The sequence below is a fragment of the Talpa europaea genome, assembly GCF_964194135.1.
Source record: "Talpa europaea genome assembly, chromosome: 4".
Classification (NCBI taxonomy): domain Eukaryota; kingdom Metazoa; phylum Chordata; class Mammalia; order Eulipotyphla; family Talpidae; genus Talpa; species Talpa europaea.
This window is the reverse complement of record NC_140070.1, coordinates 145,884,054-145,904,024: the sequence shown is the minus strand read 5'-3', so window position 1 is coordinate 145,904,024 and position 19,971 is coordinate 145,884,054. Positions and strand designations below refer to the sequence as shown.

General features: G+C 63.4%; 1 protein-coding gene across 1 annotated transcript in view; it reads right to left on the bottom strand.

Moving 5' to 3' along the window:
* The window catches only part of SLC37A1 (solute carrier family 37 member 1), a gene marked incomplete at its 5' end in the record, with an annotated part of 30,310 nt that extends 24,327 nt beyond the window's left edge, over positions 1–5,983 (bottom strand). The window contains 2 exons of the mRNA XM_084232229.1: positions 2,783–2,864; positions 5,928–5,983. Of these exons, the coding sequence (XP_084088355.1) occupies positions 2,783–2,864; positions 5,928–5,983 (138 nt within the window). The remainder of the gene's footprint in view (positions 1–2,782; positions 2,865–5,927) is intronic.
* Between the last annotated feature and the right edge of the window lie 13,988 nt (positions 5,984–19,971).

Below are 19,971 nucleotides of genomic sequence, written 5' to 3'. Positions count from 1 at the left end.
TCATCCCAGGGGCATGGCCCCCAGGGCGGCTTTCCGCTGCCCACAGCGGGCTGCACATGCACAAACGCAGATCCTGCAGGTTATCAAGGGTGGTAGCTTGAGCACCTGGTGCGAGGCACCCTGGGCAGCCTGCTCGCTCCCGCTGGCACCCACTGCAGCCTGTGCAGCCACCCAGCTCCCAGCAAAGTGAGGACACAGATGCCGAAGAGTCAGCAGCAGCCACGGCGGCCATTTGAGGATGGCAAAATGAATCCATGGTGAAGGCGAGAGCGTGGTCATTGGAGGAGGGATGACCGGGGGGCAGGCACAGGGAGCAGGAGTTGCCAGCCTTCACCGAGGAGGGGCGATTACCCGGTAGGCAGGCAATGTCTGCCCAGGGGACACTGAAGAGCTGTGTGCTGCACCAAGAGCAAACCCTATGCCAGAAAAACAGCTGGGCAGCCTCAACTGTCCAGGGAGCCAGCAGGCAGCGCAGGAGGCAGGGTGCCATCCACCAGGCAGGAGGGGGAAGGGAGCCGTGCAGGCTGCCCTACCCGTGCCCAGGCTGCAGTCCAGGGCGAAGCTGCCTGGTAGGAGGGGCCAGCCAAGGGGTCTCCTGCACAGGGGGCTCCTAGGGCAGAGGAAGGAGTGCCAGAAAGGTGCCCATGCTGGCCCGGCCCAGGCTGTCATGCTACCGGGGAACTGAGCAACAGGCCATATCCCCTTGGCACACACGGGTGAAGGCACTGCCCGCCTCCGGGGCTGTCTCCACGCCGCCACTCTCCTCGGCACCTTCCCAGTCCTGCAGTGCAGGCAGCTCAGGCAAGTTCAGCCGGGTGGGGGGTCCTGAGGTCTGGGAGGGGCTCTGGGGGGGGACGCAGGCCGTGGCCGCACATGAAGTGCACACGCTCCTGTCACCGAGCACCCCGAGAGGAGCCCCTTTTGTTTCAAACCAGCAGGTAAGCAGGGGTGCCCGGCCTGGCAGGTCCTGTGAGAGACGGTGAGCGCCCTGGCCAGAGACAAGGACCCTGAGCAGGTCCTGCCCTCTGATATGGCCGAGTCCCACGAGACCTCCCGGGAGCCACGAGGCCAGGCACAGGCACGTGGGAGCACCCCCAGGCGCTCCGTCCCGAGAGGGCTCTGTGAGGCCTGGGGTGAGGGAGGGACCCCATCCAGACATGTGCAGGCCCCCCCCCCCCCCGCCAGCCCCTCTCCGGGTGAGCAGCGCTCCCTGACAGCCGTGGCGGCGCGGGGCCCAGTGGCGGCTCTGAGGGCGCTTCCCACGCAGCTTCCCGCGGCGCTGCTGTGTCTTAGTATTTCAATCACCTGGTGTTCAAAAGGGACAAACGAGAATGAATGCACTGAGATGAACTGATCAAAAAAACCTTCAGCGGGTGAACTAACCCCAACCACAGCGCCAGGGTGAAGCGCCCTCTCCCCACCACTTAGGGAGGCAGTTAGTTCCCCGGGAAACATCTGTCTTCTCGGCAGTTTTATCACTTGAGTGCCTCTGACGGGCGCCTATAAAATTCGTCAACAGGCTACCCGAGGCAGTTAGTAAAAGCGCGTGGCGAGGGGGGCTGTGCCGGTGCTGTGCTGGCACCCCAGCCTGGAGGCGCTGCTCCCCTGTGCCCAGGGCCTCCCAGTTCCAGCTCTCTCTGAGAGCCGCTGCTTTGAGGTGTGTGTTCTGGCCTGGCCCTGGGGTGTGAAGGGACCCCGGGCCCGTGGCAGCCCCACCTGTCTACCAGCCCGGAGCACGTGAAGGGGGGCTGCACTGACTCCGCGCCCCGCCCCGGCAGCCTGTTCTCATCGTGAGTGCGTTTCCCTGGCCGGGCAGACCAGCAGGACTGTTGCGGCAGCCTGGAGTCGGGTCACTGGCCACCACCACCTGTCCTGCCCTGAGCTCTTTCTGAAAACCCCATTTTAAAGGCCTGGGGCATTTCCGCCATCCCCCAAACTCGGTATATCAGAAGAGTGAGGGTTCTGCCGGAGGCTTGAAGGGGGGACTTCCTGCTTACTGGAAGAGGAGGAACTGAGTGAGTAACTGCTGTTTACCCCACCCTGGGGCGCCAGGCCAGGGCCACGGACTTCCACGCCAGCCACAGCTGGGTGCTGGCTCGGGCCGGGGCTCCTGTCGTGAGGAGGCCAGAGAGCAGCGGCGCGGCCCTGCACTCCCGGGGTGAGGACGCGCTACAAAGGTCGACAGGACGCCGCCCGGCTCTGTGAAGGAGCGGTCTTTGGCTCTGGACAATTTCCTTGTTCTCGCTCCTTCCACAATAAAGTCAGATCACCCGGGCCAGCTGACAGCCGTCGGCAAAGTGATGTCACCCCCACGAGTGCAAGAAAATGAGCTGCCTCTGCCCAAGTCCTAAGCAGCTGTTACGTAAAACTGTCTACTTAGTGTTGTTTTCTCACCGGCTGGCCAGTGCCTCCTCAACGACTTCCCGCCCACCCATCCCTCAGACAGAAACTCAGCGTCAGGAGGACAAGAGCTGCTGCCACGGCCCGACGGCGGCTGGGGAGCGCCCGAGGACTGGAAACGCTTGAGGGGAGACCCGCATGGGACTGCGTAAGCCCCCAGCTGAGTCTTAGCATCCTGCCCCCATCCACAAACACCACTCCGAAGGGATTACCCCCCGGGCATCTTAAAGATTTTCAGAAAAAAAGAAACTGAAAACCAAAGCAACAAGACAACCTGCCGCAGACAGCGCTGTCACGCGATGGTGGGCGCCCCGCGCCTCTTCGAGGGCGAGGTCCTCACAGCCAGGGGGGCAGGTGGTCCCAGCATCTCGGGGTGTCTTACCTTCACGATGCTTATAGGCTTCCGCGATAAGTGGAAACTGGCGTACAGCACAAAGGTCAGCGCGAAGGTGAAGGCTCTGTACCTGCAACAGAGCGGAGGAGGTGGCTGCAGGTGCCGTGCTGGCCGCGCCCGCCGCCGGCTGCGGGTCCAGGGCTCCGGGCAGACAGTTCTTGCTCTGCCTGAAGTCAGGGGCCAGGTCCATCTCTGATACCCCTGCAGTAGTATGTTCAACTTTTTGTCGCTTTTGCTTCTTCCCAAATGAAACTATTTAAACATTCATTTAAAAATGAATCAAAGCGCTGTCTGGGACACGGGGAGCTGGGACGCAGGCGCAGAGGGCGGCGAGTTTATAAAGTGGACAAGCACAAGCGCTCGCAGGCCTGTTACCAGCCTGCTGGCCTGGGCCCTGGGGGTCACGTTTACTTCTTGCTTTAGCTGTGCGGCGCCTTTTCAGAAGCACGCCGCTAGGCGGGTATAAACTACTTCATGGGATTCGATGGAAAAACGCCGAGATGCCGGTGACCATCGTCAGGCTGATGACCTCAAGCAGCGGCCCACGGCGCTCCCGCTCTCCTGGGGCTGAGACAAGCCATTCAAGAGAGTACTGAAAGGTATGGGGGCGGAGAAAAGGCACTTTGGTGGGGAGGGAAGTCCTCACCGCTCTCACAGCTTGCATGATTCTACAGAAAGACACTTCTCAGAGGAACAAGACGGGCCAGGAAGAAATATTGGGCAAGCAAGGAAGCAGACCCTGTATCCTGAGGCCTAGCTTCACCTGAAGATCCTGTCCTGTTTCTGCCCTGCAAAGGCCAGTGACTCTCCAACCTGTGCACCTTGAATCCAGTTACCTAAGCAGGAGATGGCAGGCAGATGGCACCCCACCTCTCCCGAGCCTTTCTGGGAGGCCGGCCACGGTGATGCCAGACACCCCTCTGGCCGGGCCACTTGCTCCATGCTGTGGGTCACGCAAGGAGGCGTCCTCGACCCACACTAAAAGCTCCGGGCATGCTAACCTCACTGATCCCCAGAAAAGGTGGTGATCAAAGAAACATTTCTAGACTATTAAAGAAAAAATAAAGATCCTGTTTCAGGTGGGAATGTGGATTGGTGGTACAACGAGGCTCAAAGCTGCAGTTTTCAGAACAGCCGTGCCCCAGGGACGGAGCACCTGAGCTGACCGGCTGGTGCTCAGAAGATGCTCACGAAGGAGCTGGAGTGGCGTGTGCTCCCTTGCCGGAGACGCACAGCCACGGTCCTGGGCCTGCCCCAGTCTGCGCGCTCCTGCCAGGCAGAGAGCTGGCCGCTCCTGGGGCGACTCCCGACAAAAATGCACAAGCTGAATCTAGTAACTAAGGGGCGCCCAAACGAGGGATCGTCCACACAATACATGGCTGTGCCCTTCAGAGCAGGCCCAGCGTAAAGCGGACAAAACCTGCAGGATGCCCAGCTGGACAGACCCTGGGCCTCCAGAGGACGAGGCCTGAGGCTGCACATCTTGTTGCACCTGCCGCCCTACGGGAGGCCTGGGCGGGCAGAAAGGGAAACAGGCCTTGCAGGAAGGCTGGGCTGCTGCTCTTCTCTCATGTCGGGCAGCTCAGCTCTGGAAAGTCAAGAAGCTTCTGAAGGTCAGACAGCAGAGGCGCGGGAGAGATGAACAGAGAGCAGGCATCCTCCGCTGCCTGGTCTGGGACCCACGTACCCCCACCGGGAATGGGGGCGCTCAGCCCCACCTGCCTTGGAGCCAGCACCTCCTTTCCTGAGTTCAGGGTCACCTACGCGCTGAGAGTGGAGCGGTACTGCCCTGTCTGCAGGTCTCGGACTAGCGATTTACTGGGGTTCTGCAAGCGTTCTTGGTAAGGTTCTGAGAACTTTCTTTGGAGTCTGAAGACTGGATCAGAATGAAGTTATAGAACAGACCACAAAGCCAGATCCCGTCTGCTGAGCAGAGGGGCCCAGCTAGGCAGCAGGGGCCTCTGGGAGAAGTGCCAGGTCCCATGTCACACCCAAGCCCTTGGAGGGCACCCCAGTCTGCCAAGGGCTGCTGTGAAGGAGAGGTAGTCCCGGATGCGCTATTTTGGGGCATACTTTTTTTTTTTAAGATTTATCTATTTATTTATACAAGCACTGGGTACAGTCAGAAGCGCGAGAGGGTGAGAGAATTCACCAGAGTGAGAGCAGAGAGCAGAGCAGGCAGACTGACGAAGAAGTACACTGCTGAGGGGAGCAGCAGGCGGCAGGAGAGGTCTGCACGCCATCTGGGACCCTCGCTGGTGGCCAGAGAACAGCCGGGGATTGAACTGGCGCTGCAGAGGTTGCGGGCAGCTTCGCAGCCCAGCACTCAACCGCTGCGCCACTGGGGAGGCCTGGGGCATAAACATTTTGAGCAAAAGACTTCTGATGGCTGCAGCCTCTTAACCGCAGCAAAGCAGAGGGTCGGGAGAAATTGGTTGCTCTCCAGGCCTCTCTGGGCGCGACGGGGGACCGACTCCTCACCAGCAGCCCCAAAACCCACGCCACACCCACACCCAGCAGACAGTCGCCCTCTCCTAGCACCCATCTCCTCTCCAAGGCCCTGTTACCTTTGCAAAGTGTCCCCTGCATCCCCCCACGCGCCTCCTTTCCTCTACTAAAAGGCCTCTAAACCCCACATTGCAAGGGTCCTTCTGAGTCTCATTTTTCTGTGATCCCCCCCAACCTGATTAAATCTACATTTTCATTTGAGAAGCAGTCTTGTCAGTTTCACACGCACCGGAGAGCACCCTAAGGGGGTAGAGGAGAGGTGCCCTCCGGGCGGAGGGCAGCAGGGCGAGTGTGGGTGGAGGCCGTGGTGCCCCTGCCCTACTGCTGCTCCTCCTGCGCCTGAGCAGGACCTCGGAGTGCGCCCCAAGAGGGCCTGGGGACTGCAGCTGGGGTTCTCGTCGTATCCGACTCATTTGGATTCCCTTCCCTCCCTAAAGCCCTGCCCGGCAGGGGTCTTGGTGAGCCTCGTGAGCCCACCCACCCAGCCCGCCAGCCTAGAAGGCCCAAGGCCCATGGTCGTTTTCCGGGCCATGACCCACAGGGAAAGCTCGAAGCTCGAGCCCTGCCGGGACGGCCAGGGCTACTGGGCAGGACTCCCCCGCCGCCGGCCCCAGGACTCACTCACCACTGATCGCGGGAGAAGGAGATGACGAAGTGGATGCCGGGGGGGAGGCGAGCCATTTATGTCTCCCGGACCCCGAGCTCGGCCACAGGGCCAGGCGCTTCAGAGGCCGCCCTCCTGGCGCCACGTCTCTCCGTCCGAAGCCAACACGGCTGGCGCGGGCCTGCCCTCTTCTCCCGACGCACACTGGCTCTCTGCAAGGAGGAGGGGCAGCTGAGAAGTGGGTTCCAACCAGGGCACCGCCGGACCCTGCAGCACCACAGCCCGGGCGGGCGGCCTGGAGCTGCTGGTGGGGGCGTCCATTCAAAAGGGGTGCATGTGCTTCATGCGCCCACCTCCCTCTGGAGGCGCCCGGTGGCCAGTCCCTTGCTCAGTGAGGCTCCCGCGAAGCCCGCGCATCAGGGTGCTGGCTGCACCCCAGGCCGCCCCAGACACCTGTCTCCCTCCATGTGGCCGCTGGGGAGCCGAGCGCGGTGACGGAGCTGGGGAGGCTGGCGACACCGGCACCTCACTGCGGCTTTGCAGTTGAGTCTAAGCGCGCCCCAGCCCGGGAACGGTGGGGCAGCACCTCCTGCCTGCCTCTTCCTTTTGTGTTTGTGGTGGTCACCTCGGAGGCCATAGAAATTGACCCTTTGTGAAGTCAGAGAGAACAGGGAGGAAGGCCGTGGAGGCCCGAGAGCCAGCAAGGGCCCGCAGCCAGGCAGGCCTGAAGGCACGCTCACAGCTGGGTCGCTGCGGCCCTCGGGCCCAGAATCGCCGCCACGGCACGCGGGACACACGGCAGGAGCTTCTGATCCTCACTCACAGATGGGGCAATTTTTTGAGCAGACATTAACACCAACTGAGAGAAGCTGACGTTCATTTAATAAATGTCTTCAACTTCCTCGGGAAGGTCTGACTCCACAGCTCAGAACCAGGAGTTTTGACCTGGAGACCTAGCGCTGCCCCGACACGCCTGCCCTCGCAGTATGATCACCCCGTGCGCTCCTGACTGTCCAGAGAGCCTTCCAGAAGTGCACCTCCTTCAGTGTTTCCCTTTACACTGCAGAACTCCAGGCCCCAGTCCAGCTTTTGTTCCAGAGCCCCCAACCCATCTCTGGGCAGGGAGGCCCTCTGCTCCAGCCAAAATCACACCTTTGCTCCTGCCAGTCAGGTCAGCCTGGCTCCTGCACCACCACCCGGGCCTTAACCAGGATGTGACCTCAGTGATTCATTCCACTTGGTGTCACCCCTACCCTCAGCAGCGCCCGGGGCTGACCCAGCACCTCACTGAAACAAGGCAGGGTAACCCCAGCTACCTCACTGACGCATTCTGCTCCCTCCCCCGCCCCCAACTAAAAAACAGGAAAGAGAGCACCTACAGGTGCAGCAAGCTCAGCCCTGCGGGAACCCCTGGACCCCCTCTGTCCTGCAGTTGGAGGTCTACCAGCAGCCGCTGGCACCTCTGACCCTGACGTGAGCGCGGGGCAGTGGGCCCTGGCTGATGCAGATCCCGGCACCCGGAGTGTACGTGCAGGAGACAAGCTCACCAGGGCGCCAGAGTGATTCTGTGCCAAGCGCTAGATTTACCAGAGTCTTGCGCTGCGTGAGCGGCTCCTGTTTGGGCCTAAACAGACCATAAGAAACAATTTTGCAGGGGTACGGTTTGACTCTTTCAAGGCCCGGATCTGCCGGTCAGAACCAAGCTTCTGTTCAGACACTGCTTGCTAGGCGGCAGGCCTGCGCCTGCTCGGTATCCACTAAATCAACCTCAACTCCATTCTAGTAAACCCTAGGGCTGAATAAACCGCACGGTGAGAGGTAGGGAGAAAAGGAAAAAGCCAGAGGGCACTGGAACATTTGGCAGGGAAAAAAATCTTATTTCCTCCTAAAATGACGTGGCTCCCCCCCATAGTAAAATGGTGGAAGCAAATGCAAAAAAGTGTTCACAGTGAGTGCAGTTAAGATGTGCAAAGACTGGGATTTTCCATCTAGGGTGGACAGCCCTCAACTATGGGGCCCCTTCCTCCAAAGCCGGGGCAGCGCGAAGTGCTCGGGAGAGCAGCGGGCAGGCTGCTGAGGGCCCGTGGCCCCTTCTTCTCTTGGATGGGGGTGGCCCTGGCTCCAGGCTGGTCAGCCAGCAGGACATGGTGGGGCAGATCAGGTTGGTCGAGTTTCCAGTTGGCCCCTCCCCTCCAAAGCCAGGGTGGCTGGACGGCAGCAGGTGACGTGGGCTACACCCAGGGCTGGCATTTGGCCACCCAAGTGCACAGAAGAACACGTATTAAAAAACCCCTCCTTACAGGTGCTCTGGAACGCACCCCAGCAGGGTGCGTCAGCTGCCCCGTGTCCGACCGCCAGCCCCAGACATGCCTGAGTGCCCATCAAATCTGTAGAACCCCTGCTCCCAGGGGCTCTTCTGAAAGAGAGGACCCAGGCAACCACCAGGCAGGCCTGGGGGGCTGGCGGCTGGTGCCCTCCATGGGGTGCAGCCTGGAGACTGAAATGAGGAGACTCCAGAGGCAGAGCCCCCGCCTGAGGGTCCTTCCTGGCTGCTCGCTGGGGGCCGGCACAGCAGCCCCGCTTAGAGGAAGTGCCTTGAAGACAACGTGTTTAAAGTGGGCCGTACTTGGAGGCAGATGAGGGAGAAAATACACATTCCCCCCAAAAGCTCTCACACATTTTTCTTTTTTCTTTCCTTTTGTGGTTTTCTGAGACCAGGAGGACACAACTTCCTTCCCAGAGCTTTAAAAGGCCTGCTTGCCTTTAATGAAGCGCTGCAGTGGCCGCTCCCTCTTTCCTGCAACTTCAATACAAAAAGGGTCCTGCAGGTGCCCCTGGAAGCTTCGAGGTGGTCTGCAGGGAACAGAACCTGCAAGTGCAGCCACCACCTCCTGGGCGGCTACGGATGTCACAGGCCGGAGCCCGACTCCCGCCAAGAGGCAGCACCCCGGGAGCAGTCGCCACCCCCTTTAACAACTTCAGGCCCTCAAGTTCCAGGCAGGTGGCCCTTCCAGGGGGATCTCTGGAGACTACAGGAAAAGACAGGCTGCACCCCCCTAGAAATTCCAACCTGGGGGAGGGGGGAGGGCTTTCCAGGTCCTCGGTTCAAATGCAAATGCTGACCCGGCCCGCAGGAGGCCGCCGGGGTAGGTGGGAGACGGGACAAAAGAGCCCGGAGGCTGGCGGCCGGGACGGGGGTCTTTCCGGGGTGCGGAGCCCCAAAAATCCAGAAGGTCGCTGTGCCCGCGCGGGCCGGGAGGCTGCGGGAACCCGCGGCCCCGCAAACAAGCCAAGGCCCAGGCCCGGCTCCCTGCGGCTCCCGCCGCGGCGGCCCGAGGTGGGTTCGCGGGCACGCCCACGCCCGGCCGGCGCTGTCAAGCCGGGGCTCTGGAGCCCGGCGGTGCCCGCGGCCCGGGAGCCGCATCGCTGCCCAGCTCGCCCCGCTCCGGGGCTCGGCCGGCGGCTGCCGGTCCCGCCGGTCCCGCCGGCCCAGCGCCCGCGCCCCCGCCCGCACCGGCCGCGACCCCCGCGCAGGGCTCGCCGATGGGGCGCCCCGCCGCCCCCGTGCCTCCCCCGCGGAGAGGCGGCTCCTCGGCCCCGCCCGGCCCGACCCAGCGCACAAAGGCGGGCGGCGGGCGCGGGCCGGGCGGCGGGCTCTCCGCGCCTGGTGGCAGGTGCCGCGCGCCGCGCGCCCCCCCGCGCGGGCGCAGGGGAGGGTCCCCGCGCCCCCCGCCCCGCTCCGGCCCGACTCACCTGCGCGGCCGTCCCGCCGCGGGCGCTTCCTGCCGGCCACTTCCTGGGGCGGCGCGGAGGCCGCGGCCCGCGGCCCTTCCACTCGGCGGAGGCCGCGGGACGCCGGGGCCGGCTCCGCCCCGCCCGCCCCGCCCCCGGCCCCGGGGCGCGCCCCACGTGGAGCCGCGGCCGCCCGGCGGGACGGGGCGGGACGGGGCGGGATGGGCGCCGCTGCGGGCGCCCGCTCGGGACTCGTCTCGGCCCGGCCCGCAGGCCTGCACCTGCCGGAGGCGCGGCCTTGGCCCGCAGGGGCTCCGCTGCCAGGGGCGCCCCGGGCCCTGCGCGCAGGTACCCCGCCCCCGACAGCTGCGGACGGCGCCCGCCCGGCAGGCCTCGGGTTCACTCCCCGGCCTCTTCCCAAGGACAGAGCGTCCAAAGCCGAGAAAAGGCCCAGGAGAGGGGTGTGCAAACACCCTTGCCACCTGCCCGCGGGACGCGCCCGGCTCTCAGGGTGCGGCGGAGGAGCCCAGGCCCCGCGGGTCCCCTGCAGGGCGTCTGCCCGCTGGGGCCATCACCGTTCCCATGTCACCCCAGGAGTGCCTCTCCCAGACCCCTGCCACTCCTTGCCAAAACTCGACCACTTCCACCCCAGGGGACCCACCAAGGCCCCACCGTGGACAACAGGCATCCAGACTCCGCCCAGGTGACCAGTTCTCGGAAGACAAACCCCCGGAACGGAGAGAGAGGCAGAAAATACATTTTACCAAAGAAATTCCAGGAAGCAAGCTGCCCTTGGCTACAACAGTGCTGAGCCTAAAGTCGGGTGTGAATGCCCAGAGCGCATCTGGAGGGCACCCCCTGCCTGGCACCTCCGCCTCTCAGGACCAGCCGAGGCCCCCTGGGGAAGCCTCACCCTTACCAGTTTGTGGAGTTGGAGCAGCGACTGCAACTCTTCTCTGGCTGCTGCGGGGCCTGCTTGCTTGCGGGCAGAGCGGAAACCCTCCGGCCCTCACCCCCAGCGGACTCCTCATCCTGGCGGGGTCTCGCCTGTTTCTTCTCCCTTCCCATGTCGCCACTGCTGGTGACGCGACTCAGCAGGTGCCCGACTCTGGTTCTCGCCCGGGGGCTCTCTGAACTGGCACCGAAGCCCCCTCAACGCCAAACTCCCCAGTCCACTCTCCCAGTTGCCTCAAGTTACCCTCCTAAAGTGGACCCTTTGGTTCCAATGAGATGTGGGGTCCAGTGAGCGGGGTCCTGGGGTTCCCTCTGAGAAAATTTCAGAGTTCCCCTTGCAGAGGCACAGGACAAGTTTGCCAAGGACAAGATGTTTAGTTATGTTCAAAAGGGCAGGGTTCTCAGTCACAAAAAAAAGGGGGAGGCGGAGAAGACGCTTGCAGACAGCGGCAGGAGCACAGACAGCGGCAGGAAGCGCGGCCTTTGGAAGGGGCGGCCGTTTGAGGAGCTGCTGCAGCTCCCGGCTGCCTGGGGAGCTGCCCTCCGCCCAGGAGGGAGTTGTTCCGAGGTTGTGGTCCTTTTGGGGGGAGGGGCACATCCTCTGAGGGTCATTATCTACTGTTAAATCAGCCACTTCTGGGGAGCCCCTAGGCTCAAGTGTAACGGGGTCCCCCGGAAAAGGGGAGGTGCAAGGTTCCCTGCCCCACCCGAGGGACAGTGGCGCTGGGGGCGGGGGAGGAGAGGCCGGAGGGGAGCCTGGCGAAGCAGGAAGCAGGAAGGGGCAGGAGGGGCCTGGAGGCGCGGGGCGCAGAGGCACGTGAAGCTGCTGCGCGGGCTCCCGGGTCCTGGACCGGGTGACACGGACACGGCGGGACCCGTGGGGCGGGACGGCGGCAGCTTCGACCTGCGCTTGGACGTGGCTCTTTTCCTCCCAGACTCGCGCGGCGGCTTCTGCCTCTTCCGCGGGTCCCGGGAAGGCGCGTAGGCCCCGGCGGGCTCTGGGGCCTGGCTCTGGGCCGATCCTGGGGGGCTGACTTGCGCCCACGAGGGGACGGGTGACTTCGGGGGCTTGATCTGGACACTCTAGTCTCCCCTTTTCTGTGCTGCGCATTGAGGGTATTCAGGTCCTTTCCGCGAAGGGCCTGTGCTGGGTCTCGACGCGGTGGATCGCACAACCTATCTAGAGCAGGCTGCCAGAGAGAGACACTCACTGCAGTGGGTGTGTCCAGCGCCGGGGGCCAGCCCTGGCCAGGCCCTGAGCCCGGAAGTCAGGGAAAGTCGCTCAACAGGGAAACTGAGGTGCACTTGTGCTCATTTCCTGGGGCGGCCAGAACAAGGGGTGGCAAACTGAAGGGCTTCAGGCAGTGGCCATTTATGGTCTCCCAGCTCTTGAGGCCAGAGGCTGAGGTCCAGCTGTGGTCAGGCCGGGCTCCCTCTGAAGGCCCCAGGGAAGATTCTGTGCCTCTCTTCGGCTTCTGGTGTTGCTGGCAGGCCTCGGTGTTTCTCAGCGTGCGGGAGTCTCCCTGCAGCCTCAGGCTTCACATCCCCCTGGTCGTGTGTTCGCCCCGCTGCGTGTCTGTGCCCCATCTCTTACAAGGGGGTCCCCCGGCTCCATTGGCACTTCACTGTAACTAATGCCAGTGCAGTGAACCTATTTCCAAATAAGGTCACCTTCTGAGGTTCCGGGAAGGACATGAACTTTGGGGAGATCATTACGTGGTGAACTGCACGAGAAGGTGGCCTAGCACGATGGGGGAGAGGCCTAGCAAGATGGAGGAGTGTGCAGCTCCCAGGCTCGCCTTCCCAGCATGTTTGCAAGTAAATAACAATGAAATAAAGTAGCGGCCCCTGGATTGCACCGGAGTAGTCCCTAGGGGAAGGAGGAGGGCCTTAGACCGTGGCCCTGCTCCTGGCTGGTTCACCCACGAGGGGAGGGCCGGCTTTGGGTGCTTGGTTTGGAAACTCTGTCCTTTTCTTCTCTTTTCCCCATTGCGCGCGGAGTGTTACAGGTCCTCGCCACGGAAGGTCTCATGCACTGGAGTATGTTTTGTCTTGATGCGTCGGGTGGCAGGACCTATTTAGAACAGGCAGATTTGGGGATGCTGGGGTGCCTTGCCCCCTGCCCCATAACAGGTCAATGGCCAGTTGCATCAGAAGTGTCGGCACAGCAGAGGGAGCAGGAACTCCCACAAGGCACTGTGTCCAGAGTGCCAGGGGGCAGAGAACCTCGGCAGAGGGAGGGTGGCTACCGCTCAGAAGCGCGTGCCGCCGTGGACTAACATGTGCCCACAGCGGGGACTTCAGAGTCAGGGACTGATAGAGGGGCGCAAGACCCTGGGAGCGTTGGGACGCAAGGTGGGGGGGGGGCTCCTGCGCAGGCAGAGGCAGGAGAGGACTCGGCGCCGAGGCAGGGTGGGACAACTGCACCCCTAGGCAGGGAGCTTGGGGACCGTGATGGCCTTGGTCACTGCCAGCACTTGAGCTTGGCACATCCATTTGTGAATGGCTGGGACCTGCTGTGGGGGGGGGGGGCGCGAGGCGGGTTCATCTTTATCCCCAGAGGAGCTACTGTCTGCAGCCCGCGCTGTGTTATGAAGACGCCTGCCTTACCCCAACCGGGCAGAAGCCAGATGTGGGCTGAAGGTGCACTTCACCTGGGCCGTGGCACCTGCTCCCCCCACCCTGCGGGGCAAGTGCCCCAGGGCAGGGCCCTGCACTCCGAAGGTAAGGGGAATGCCCAGGTGGGGACCCAGCCCCACCACAGCCCTCCTGGGGCCTCGCCTGGCCAGGGTGGGAGCAGGGCCTGGCAGTTACTAGTCCCGCTTCCTCGCAGCAGGTAAGGTCAGCTGCTGAGCGTGAGGGGAAGGGGGTGGCCACAAGTGGGAAGGCCCGGCGTGGGTCCCACGGCGGTGTGGCCTGTGGCCTGATCAGTCCAGGTAGGCGCCGCCAGAGGACACGCTGGGGGACGGGCACCTCGCAGGGCCGGTTCTCTTCCCCCATTTACACCGAGTCAGGCCTTCCCTGGCCCTCAGAGAGAGGCAACGCTGACCCCTGCTGGAAGGCGGGGGGGGGGGGGGGGGCTGTGCCCGGGCTGGCTGCAGGGACAAGACAGGGATCCAGCAGGCGTGCTGTTGGCTTCTCAGGGGAAACCCAGAGGTGTGGGAGCAGATGCTCGGGTGGGGTAGGAGGCCTTGCCTGCAGGTGCCGCCGGGTGCAAGAGTCCCCCGAAGGGATGCTGAGGATCCCGGACTCCAGAGCGTGAGAAAACCCCTCATGCTGGGAAAGAACAAGAGGAATGGAAAGGGCTGGTCGGGGAGGCCAGAACCGGCTGACTAGATGCGGAGAAGCGCCACTTTGTCTCTGTGGGGCAAAAGCATGGTGGCGCGGCCAGGCCTGGGCCCCGTGCTCCGACAGACAGGTCCCCAGGGACGGACAGCCTCCCACTGGAGTGTGGCCTGGGCCCTGGGCCCCTGCCCTCATCGTGAAGCCAGTCAAGGGGTGACTACTTGGCATAAATTAAAAAGGGTTTTACTACCAAACCAAACATTCTCCCAGTTCCCATGGACCCTCCCAGCGGCAAGCGAAGCAGCCCCCCAGGAGGACGCGGCTGCCAGAAGGGGACCGATCACGAGGACCAGCCCCGCCCAGTGTTCCCCCAGCCCTGAGGGGCAGCCTCACCAAATCCCATCAGCACTTAGTAGGTAGGGCGTCTCCTCTGCTCCTCAGGGGAGCCCCCTCATGTACCCGAGCACTTGAGCCCACACCGTCCCTGGTGAGTGGGCAGTGGCCAGCGAAACCACGCCCGTCAAGTGCAAAGCCACGTCTACAAAGCCCGGGGAGACACAAACGCTGCAGTAGGGGCCGGGGAGCAGGTTATCGGTCCTTTACATGTTACCGTAGTTTCTCAATTTGCTTCGGGCACTCACTAATTATTAATTGTCTGAGCCTTGGCCATCGTGCCCAGCTCTGGGCTAGACTTGGGGGGAGGCGGGTCAAGGCTCTGGGGGTCACGAGGGGGCTGGCTGGGAGTTCAGGGCACCAGAGTGGGGGTGGGGGCAACAGAAGCACAGCAGGGAGCTGGGGCAGCTAGGCAGGCGCTGGGAAGGGCCGCGGGGGACGCTGAGTGGAAGGACTGGTCACCAGCCAGGGAAACATGGCGATGGTGGCGGAGCAGCAAACCACCTGAGCGGGGGTGTTGTAGGGAAATGGCCTAAGCATAAGCAAAGGCCAACAGGCCCTGGGGGACAAGCCCTCCTCAGCAATCCCAGGGAAGCAAGCAAAGGCTCTCTGTACCCCCAGCAAGAGGGGTGGGACTTACAGCAGGAGGGGCTCGTCACTCACTCTGCTGGAGACTGGCTGGCCACCACCCTAGGAGGCAACGAGGGGGCTGCTGAGTGAAAGTGCCCCCCCACACCTGCCCCCTCCCCCCAGCCCCGAGTCTACAAACTGGCTCCTGCAGAGCTGCAGGTAGACACTCCTGGCGCTCTAGGGGTCCTCATCACTTATGTATGGGGAGGGGGTTCACAAGGGTTCATTGCATTGCTGTGCTGCGCCACGGACCTCTGTGAACGTGTTCCTCTGTGTGCTTCGAATGTTGCATCTCTAACCATGTCAAGAACTGAGCTAAATACACACAGGACATCTCTGCAGCCTCTGGCATCTCCAGAGCCTCCTCATCCTCATGATCTTATCTGATCCTCGCTGGCAGGGACCTTACTCTGGAGACAGAGGGAGGAGCAGCCAGCTTGCCCTGCCTCCTGGAGAGCAACCCCAGGCCCTGGAAGGTGCGGCCTGTGCCCCCACCACTGCAGGACGGTGGTCCCTGGAGTGCCGGAAACAGACCCCACCTTACCTGGGTGCCTGCAGGGTGGTGACAGGCCCGTGAGGATGGAAGGCTAGCAGGCAGCCACGAGATCGTGCTGCTGGTCATTTATTTTACTGCATGGATTAGTGTTAGATTTGTCCGAAATGACATATCTTCTTTTTCTCATTTCCTCATGCCTACTTCTGTCCGCCTGGGGACCCTACACGTTCAAAGGTAGCCACCCACTCACTGGGTGTGCGAAGAAAGCCCCTGAAAAGGGAATCTGATTGATGAATTTCTAAGAAAAATCATAAACCAGAAGGAAGGAAAAGAATCAAAAAATTGATGAGACTTTTCTTTTCCAGATGTTGCATAAATGATCTTGAAAATTTGCAGAGATGAGCGTGTGCTGCCTGAGCACTTCCTCTGGCTGGTGCCCAGTTCTGTGGGGGAGGGGGAAGGGTGAGCCAGTTGTGCTCCTGGAGTGCCCCCCCCAAGTTCCCCACCCTGGCCCACGGCACTGCCCTGTCTGTGCCTCACTCAACAATCCTACTTCCCTCTCTTGGTGACCTTGATGACAACATTCGCAATATCCTTCCCTAACCGCCTCACTCGGGTGGGTGGGTGTGGTTATTTCCTCCTCCTTGGCTGTCATTTTCATGCTGTGTAACCTCACTCCCTTAACTATTTCCATAATTTAAATATCTTACACTTAAAAACCTTATACTTGTGGAACCAACCTTAGGCGAGGTTTCGCCATTTTGTATATCCTCCACCTTGATATGTTAGTCCTTGTCCAGCCGCATTCTGGAGATAGTTTCAACGGTCACAACCTCACTCCACTTGGTGACGAAAGAGCAGACCACCCCAGCTGCCAGCGAGGGCAGGCCTATCCATAAATGGGACAGCATCTCTAACCGTCCAATCAGTTTGAAACTATAACCGCGCGCGCCAAAATGCCTTTGTAGTAGCCAATGAGTAATTGCCAGCTTCTTTCAAAATTTGCGCCACTCGTGACCCTATAAGATACCCCTGCTTCCTCTGTTCGGGGCTCTCGACCTCTGCCGTTGCATCGGTGCGTGTGGAGGGCCCGGACTCGAGCCCGCAATAAACTCCTTTGTGCCCTTGCATCGGTTGTCTGTGTCCTTGGGGGCTGCCCGGGTCGACGTTGGGCACAACAGTACTTAAAAATCGCTATCAAAATATAAAAATCTCTCTCTCTGAACAGTTGCTTCGACCCTAAAATACAGGCCTGTTTCTAGAAACTTCAGTCTCTTCCCACTCGGTGAACATCAGTGCTAAGGAGTCTAAGCCCAGCGCAGGCGGCTCCGGTCACCGCCAACCACTGGTTACCTGGCTGAGGCATCGCTGCAGGCTGGTTCTCTTCAGGAGGAAACGTGTGAAATGGCTTGAAACTGGAGTCACCGCTTCCCGAGACCTACAGACAGACAGACAGACAGACAGGCCCCGCGTCATCGCGGCCCTCGCGGCTGACACCCGCCAACGCTCTCCCCGCGCCTGCAGGGCCTGGGCCCGGCCGCCTCACAAGCCGGTGCAGGAGGCCAGGGCGCAGCAAACAGTGGGGACTCCCGCCCGCCCGGGCTCACCGCGCCCCCCACGCCGCGGAAACCCCGTTCTGAGAAGGAAAGTCGTGCCGGGCCCCCCGCGCCCCGATCCCGCGGGTGTCCAGGCGCGTGCTGGCCCCGCAGCGCCGCAGCTTCCGCGCTCCCGCCCCGCCGTCCACAGGCCGCGCCCCACCAGCCTGTCCGCCCGTTGACCCCGGCGGCCCCTCGGCTTCAGGCCCTCGCCGCGCCCCGGCCCAGGCCGGGCCCAGGGCGCCCGCGGGCGGGGCGGAAGGAGGGGGCACGAGGAGCCGGCCCCGCGGCGGCCTCGCCACCCCCGGCAGAGGACGGCGGCCCGGCCAGCGCTGCCCTCTGCCCAGTTGGGGAGTGGTGCGTCTCCCCAGCTACACCTCAGACAGCTCAGGGCGGGCCCCGCCCTCGCCCCCCACTCACCCGAGGCCCAGCGCCCGCTCCCCTGCGCCCCCCGGGGCTGCATCTGCGCAAGCGCTGCTGGGGATGATGGGAAATCTGCCCGCGGGGACGGGCGGCCTCTCCCCGGGCTGACGGGCGGCCTGTCCCCGGGCTGACGCGCGGCCTGTCCCCGGGCTGACGCGCGGCCTGTCCCCGGGCTGACGCGCGGCCTCTCCCCAGGCTGACGGGCGGCCTGTCCCCGGGCTGACGCGCGGCCTCTCCCCGGGCTGACGGGCGGCCTCTCCCCGGGCTGACGGGCGGCCTGTCCCCGGGCTGACGCGCGGCCTGTCCCCGGGCTGACGCGCGGCCTCTCCCCAGGCTGACGGGCGGCCTGTCCCCGGGCTGACGCGCGGCCTCTCCCCGGGCTGACGGGCGGCCTCTCCCCGGGCTGACGCGCGGCCTCTCCCCGGGCTGACGGGCGGCCTCTCCCCGGGCTGACGGGCGGCCTGTCCCCGGGCTGACGCGCGGCCTCTCCCCGGGCTGACGGGCGGCCTGTCCCCGGGCTGACGCGCGGCCTGTCCCTGGGCTGACGGGCGGCCTCTCCCCGGGCTGACGCGCGGCCTCTCTCCGGGCTGACGCGCGGCCTCTCCCCGGGCTGACGCGCGGCCTGTCCCTGGGCTGACGGGCGGCCTCTCCCCGGGCTGACGGGCGGCCTGTCCCCGGGCTGACGCGCGGCCTCTCCTCGGGCTGACGCGCGGCCTGTCCCTGGGCTGACGCGCGGCCTGTCCCCGGGCTGACGGGCGGCCTCTCCCCGGGCTGACGCGCGGCCTCTCTCCGGGCTGACGCGCGGCCTCTCCCCGGGCTGACGCGCGGCCTGTCCCTGGGCTGACGGGCGGCCTCTCCCCGGGCTGACGGGCGGCCTGTCCCCGGGCTGACGCGCGGCCTCTCCTCGGGCTGACGCGCGGCCTGTCCCTGGGCTGACGCGCGGCCTGTCCCCGGGCTGACGGGCGGCCTCTCCCCGGGCTGACGGGCGGCCTCTCCCCGGGCTGACGCGCGGCCTCTCCCTGGGCTGACGGGCGGCCTCTCCCCGGGCTGACGCGCGGCCTCTCCCCGGGCTGACGGGCGGCCTGTCCCCGGGCTGACGGGCGGCCTCTCCCCGGGCTGACGCGCGGCCTCTCCCCGGGCTGACGGGCGGCCCCCGCGGTGGGCGACAGGAGCGGCCTCCCTGACAGGGTTTCGGGAAGGCGGTTTCTCGTGTCCGCCTGTGAACGCTTCCTCGTGACGCCCTCACTCCCCCGCAGGCTCCCCGAGAGGCGCCCGCCGGGTGATCGCAGCCCCGGGGTGGAGGCAGGGCGCGGACTCCGGGCGCGGGCCCGGCTGGGGGGGCGAAGTCGCCCGGGCCCCGGGGTCCGCGGAGGGCGCCCCACCTGCCCCGGGGCGCCGAGGCTCCTGCCCGCCCTCCCGGGAGGGGGCTTGGCGCGCCCGCGGGAGGCCGGGCCAGGTGCTTCTCCCGCCGCCGCGGGCGGTGCTGAGCTGCACTGCAGCGAAATTGCTGAGAGATGGGGGCACCTCTGCGTCACCTGCACAGACGTCGGGCCGGTTGCAGTGTGAGGGCCCAGCGACCCCTGGCCAGCCCCCAGCGGCGCTGCTGGAGCCGGACGGGAGCCGGGTTTGCGTCACCGCTTCTCGTCAGCCCCCGTTCCTCGCGCGGCAGGCCAGGGTCACTCCCAGGAAACCGCGGAACCCCCGGACACCCCGGCCTGGGAGCGCGGGGCTGGACAGCAGTAGCCCTCGGCCCCCCGTTTGGGTTTGGATCCCCGCCGGTGACCTTGAGCTCCGCCTTGCCCTCTGCACCTCTTAGCTGTGCAGTGCAGGAGTGATGGCGCGGCTCGGAGGGTTCACACGAAATTCTTAAAGCACCCCAACTTACTGGAGCTTAGTTCCTGACGTTGTTAGGGAAAATTTGAAAGTTTGATTTTTGACATCTTTTATATGCAAAAAGTGAACATTTATTTGCACATTCTTTACTTTGCATATTCATATATTACCACTCTAGATTTCTAATATATATATATTTTTTACAAGAACCAGGGTACAGGCCAGATGTGCGGGTGAGAGGATTCACCAGAGACCAAGCAGGGAGCAGATCAGGCAGACAGACCGAAGACACTGCTGAGGGGAGCAGCGAGGAGACAGGAGAGATCTGCGCCATGTGGGTAGCTCCCTGGCCGGCTGGGAATCCAACCTGCCCTGCAGAGGCTGCGGACAACCTCACAGCAAGGCACTCAACCCGTTGCACCACCGGGGAGGCCCTAGATTTCTAATATTTAAATTTTCCCTCACTACCCTCTACCCTATGGCCCTTTCTCTCTCCCTCCCCCTCTTAACTTCCGAAGCCTCACGTCCTTATCAATGTCCGCTAGTTCATAATATTTTGCTTTGTCACTGCATCCTCTTTTCCCGTATCGCTTGTCTATAGGAATCCATCAGTTTTTCTCTCTAGCTTCCTAGAGGCTTTTCTGCACTCGGGTTCCTTCCATTTTGCTGTAAATAATAATCCTTCCTCTTTCCTGTGGCTACGTGGCATTGCACAGCGTCGGAC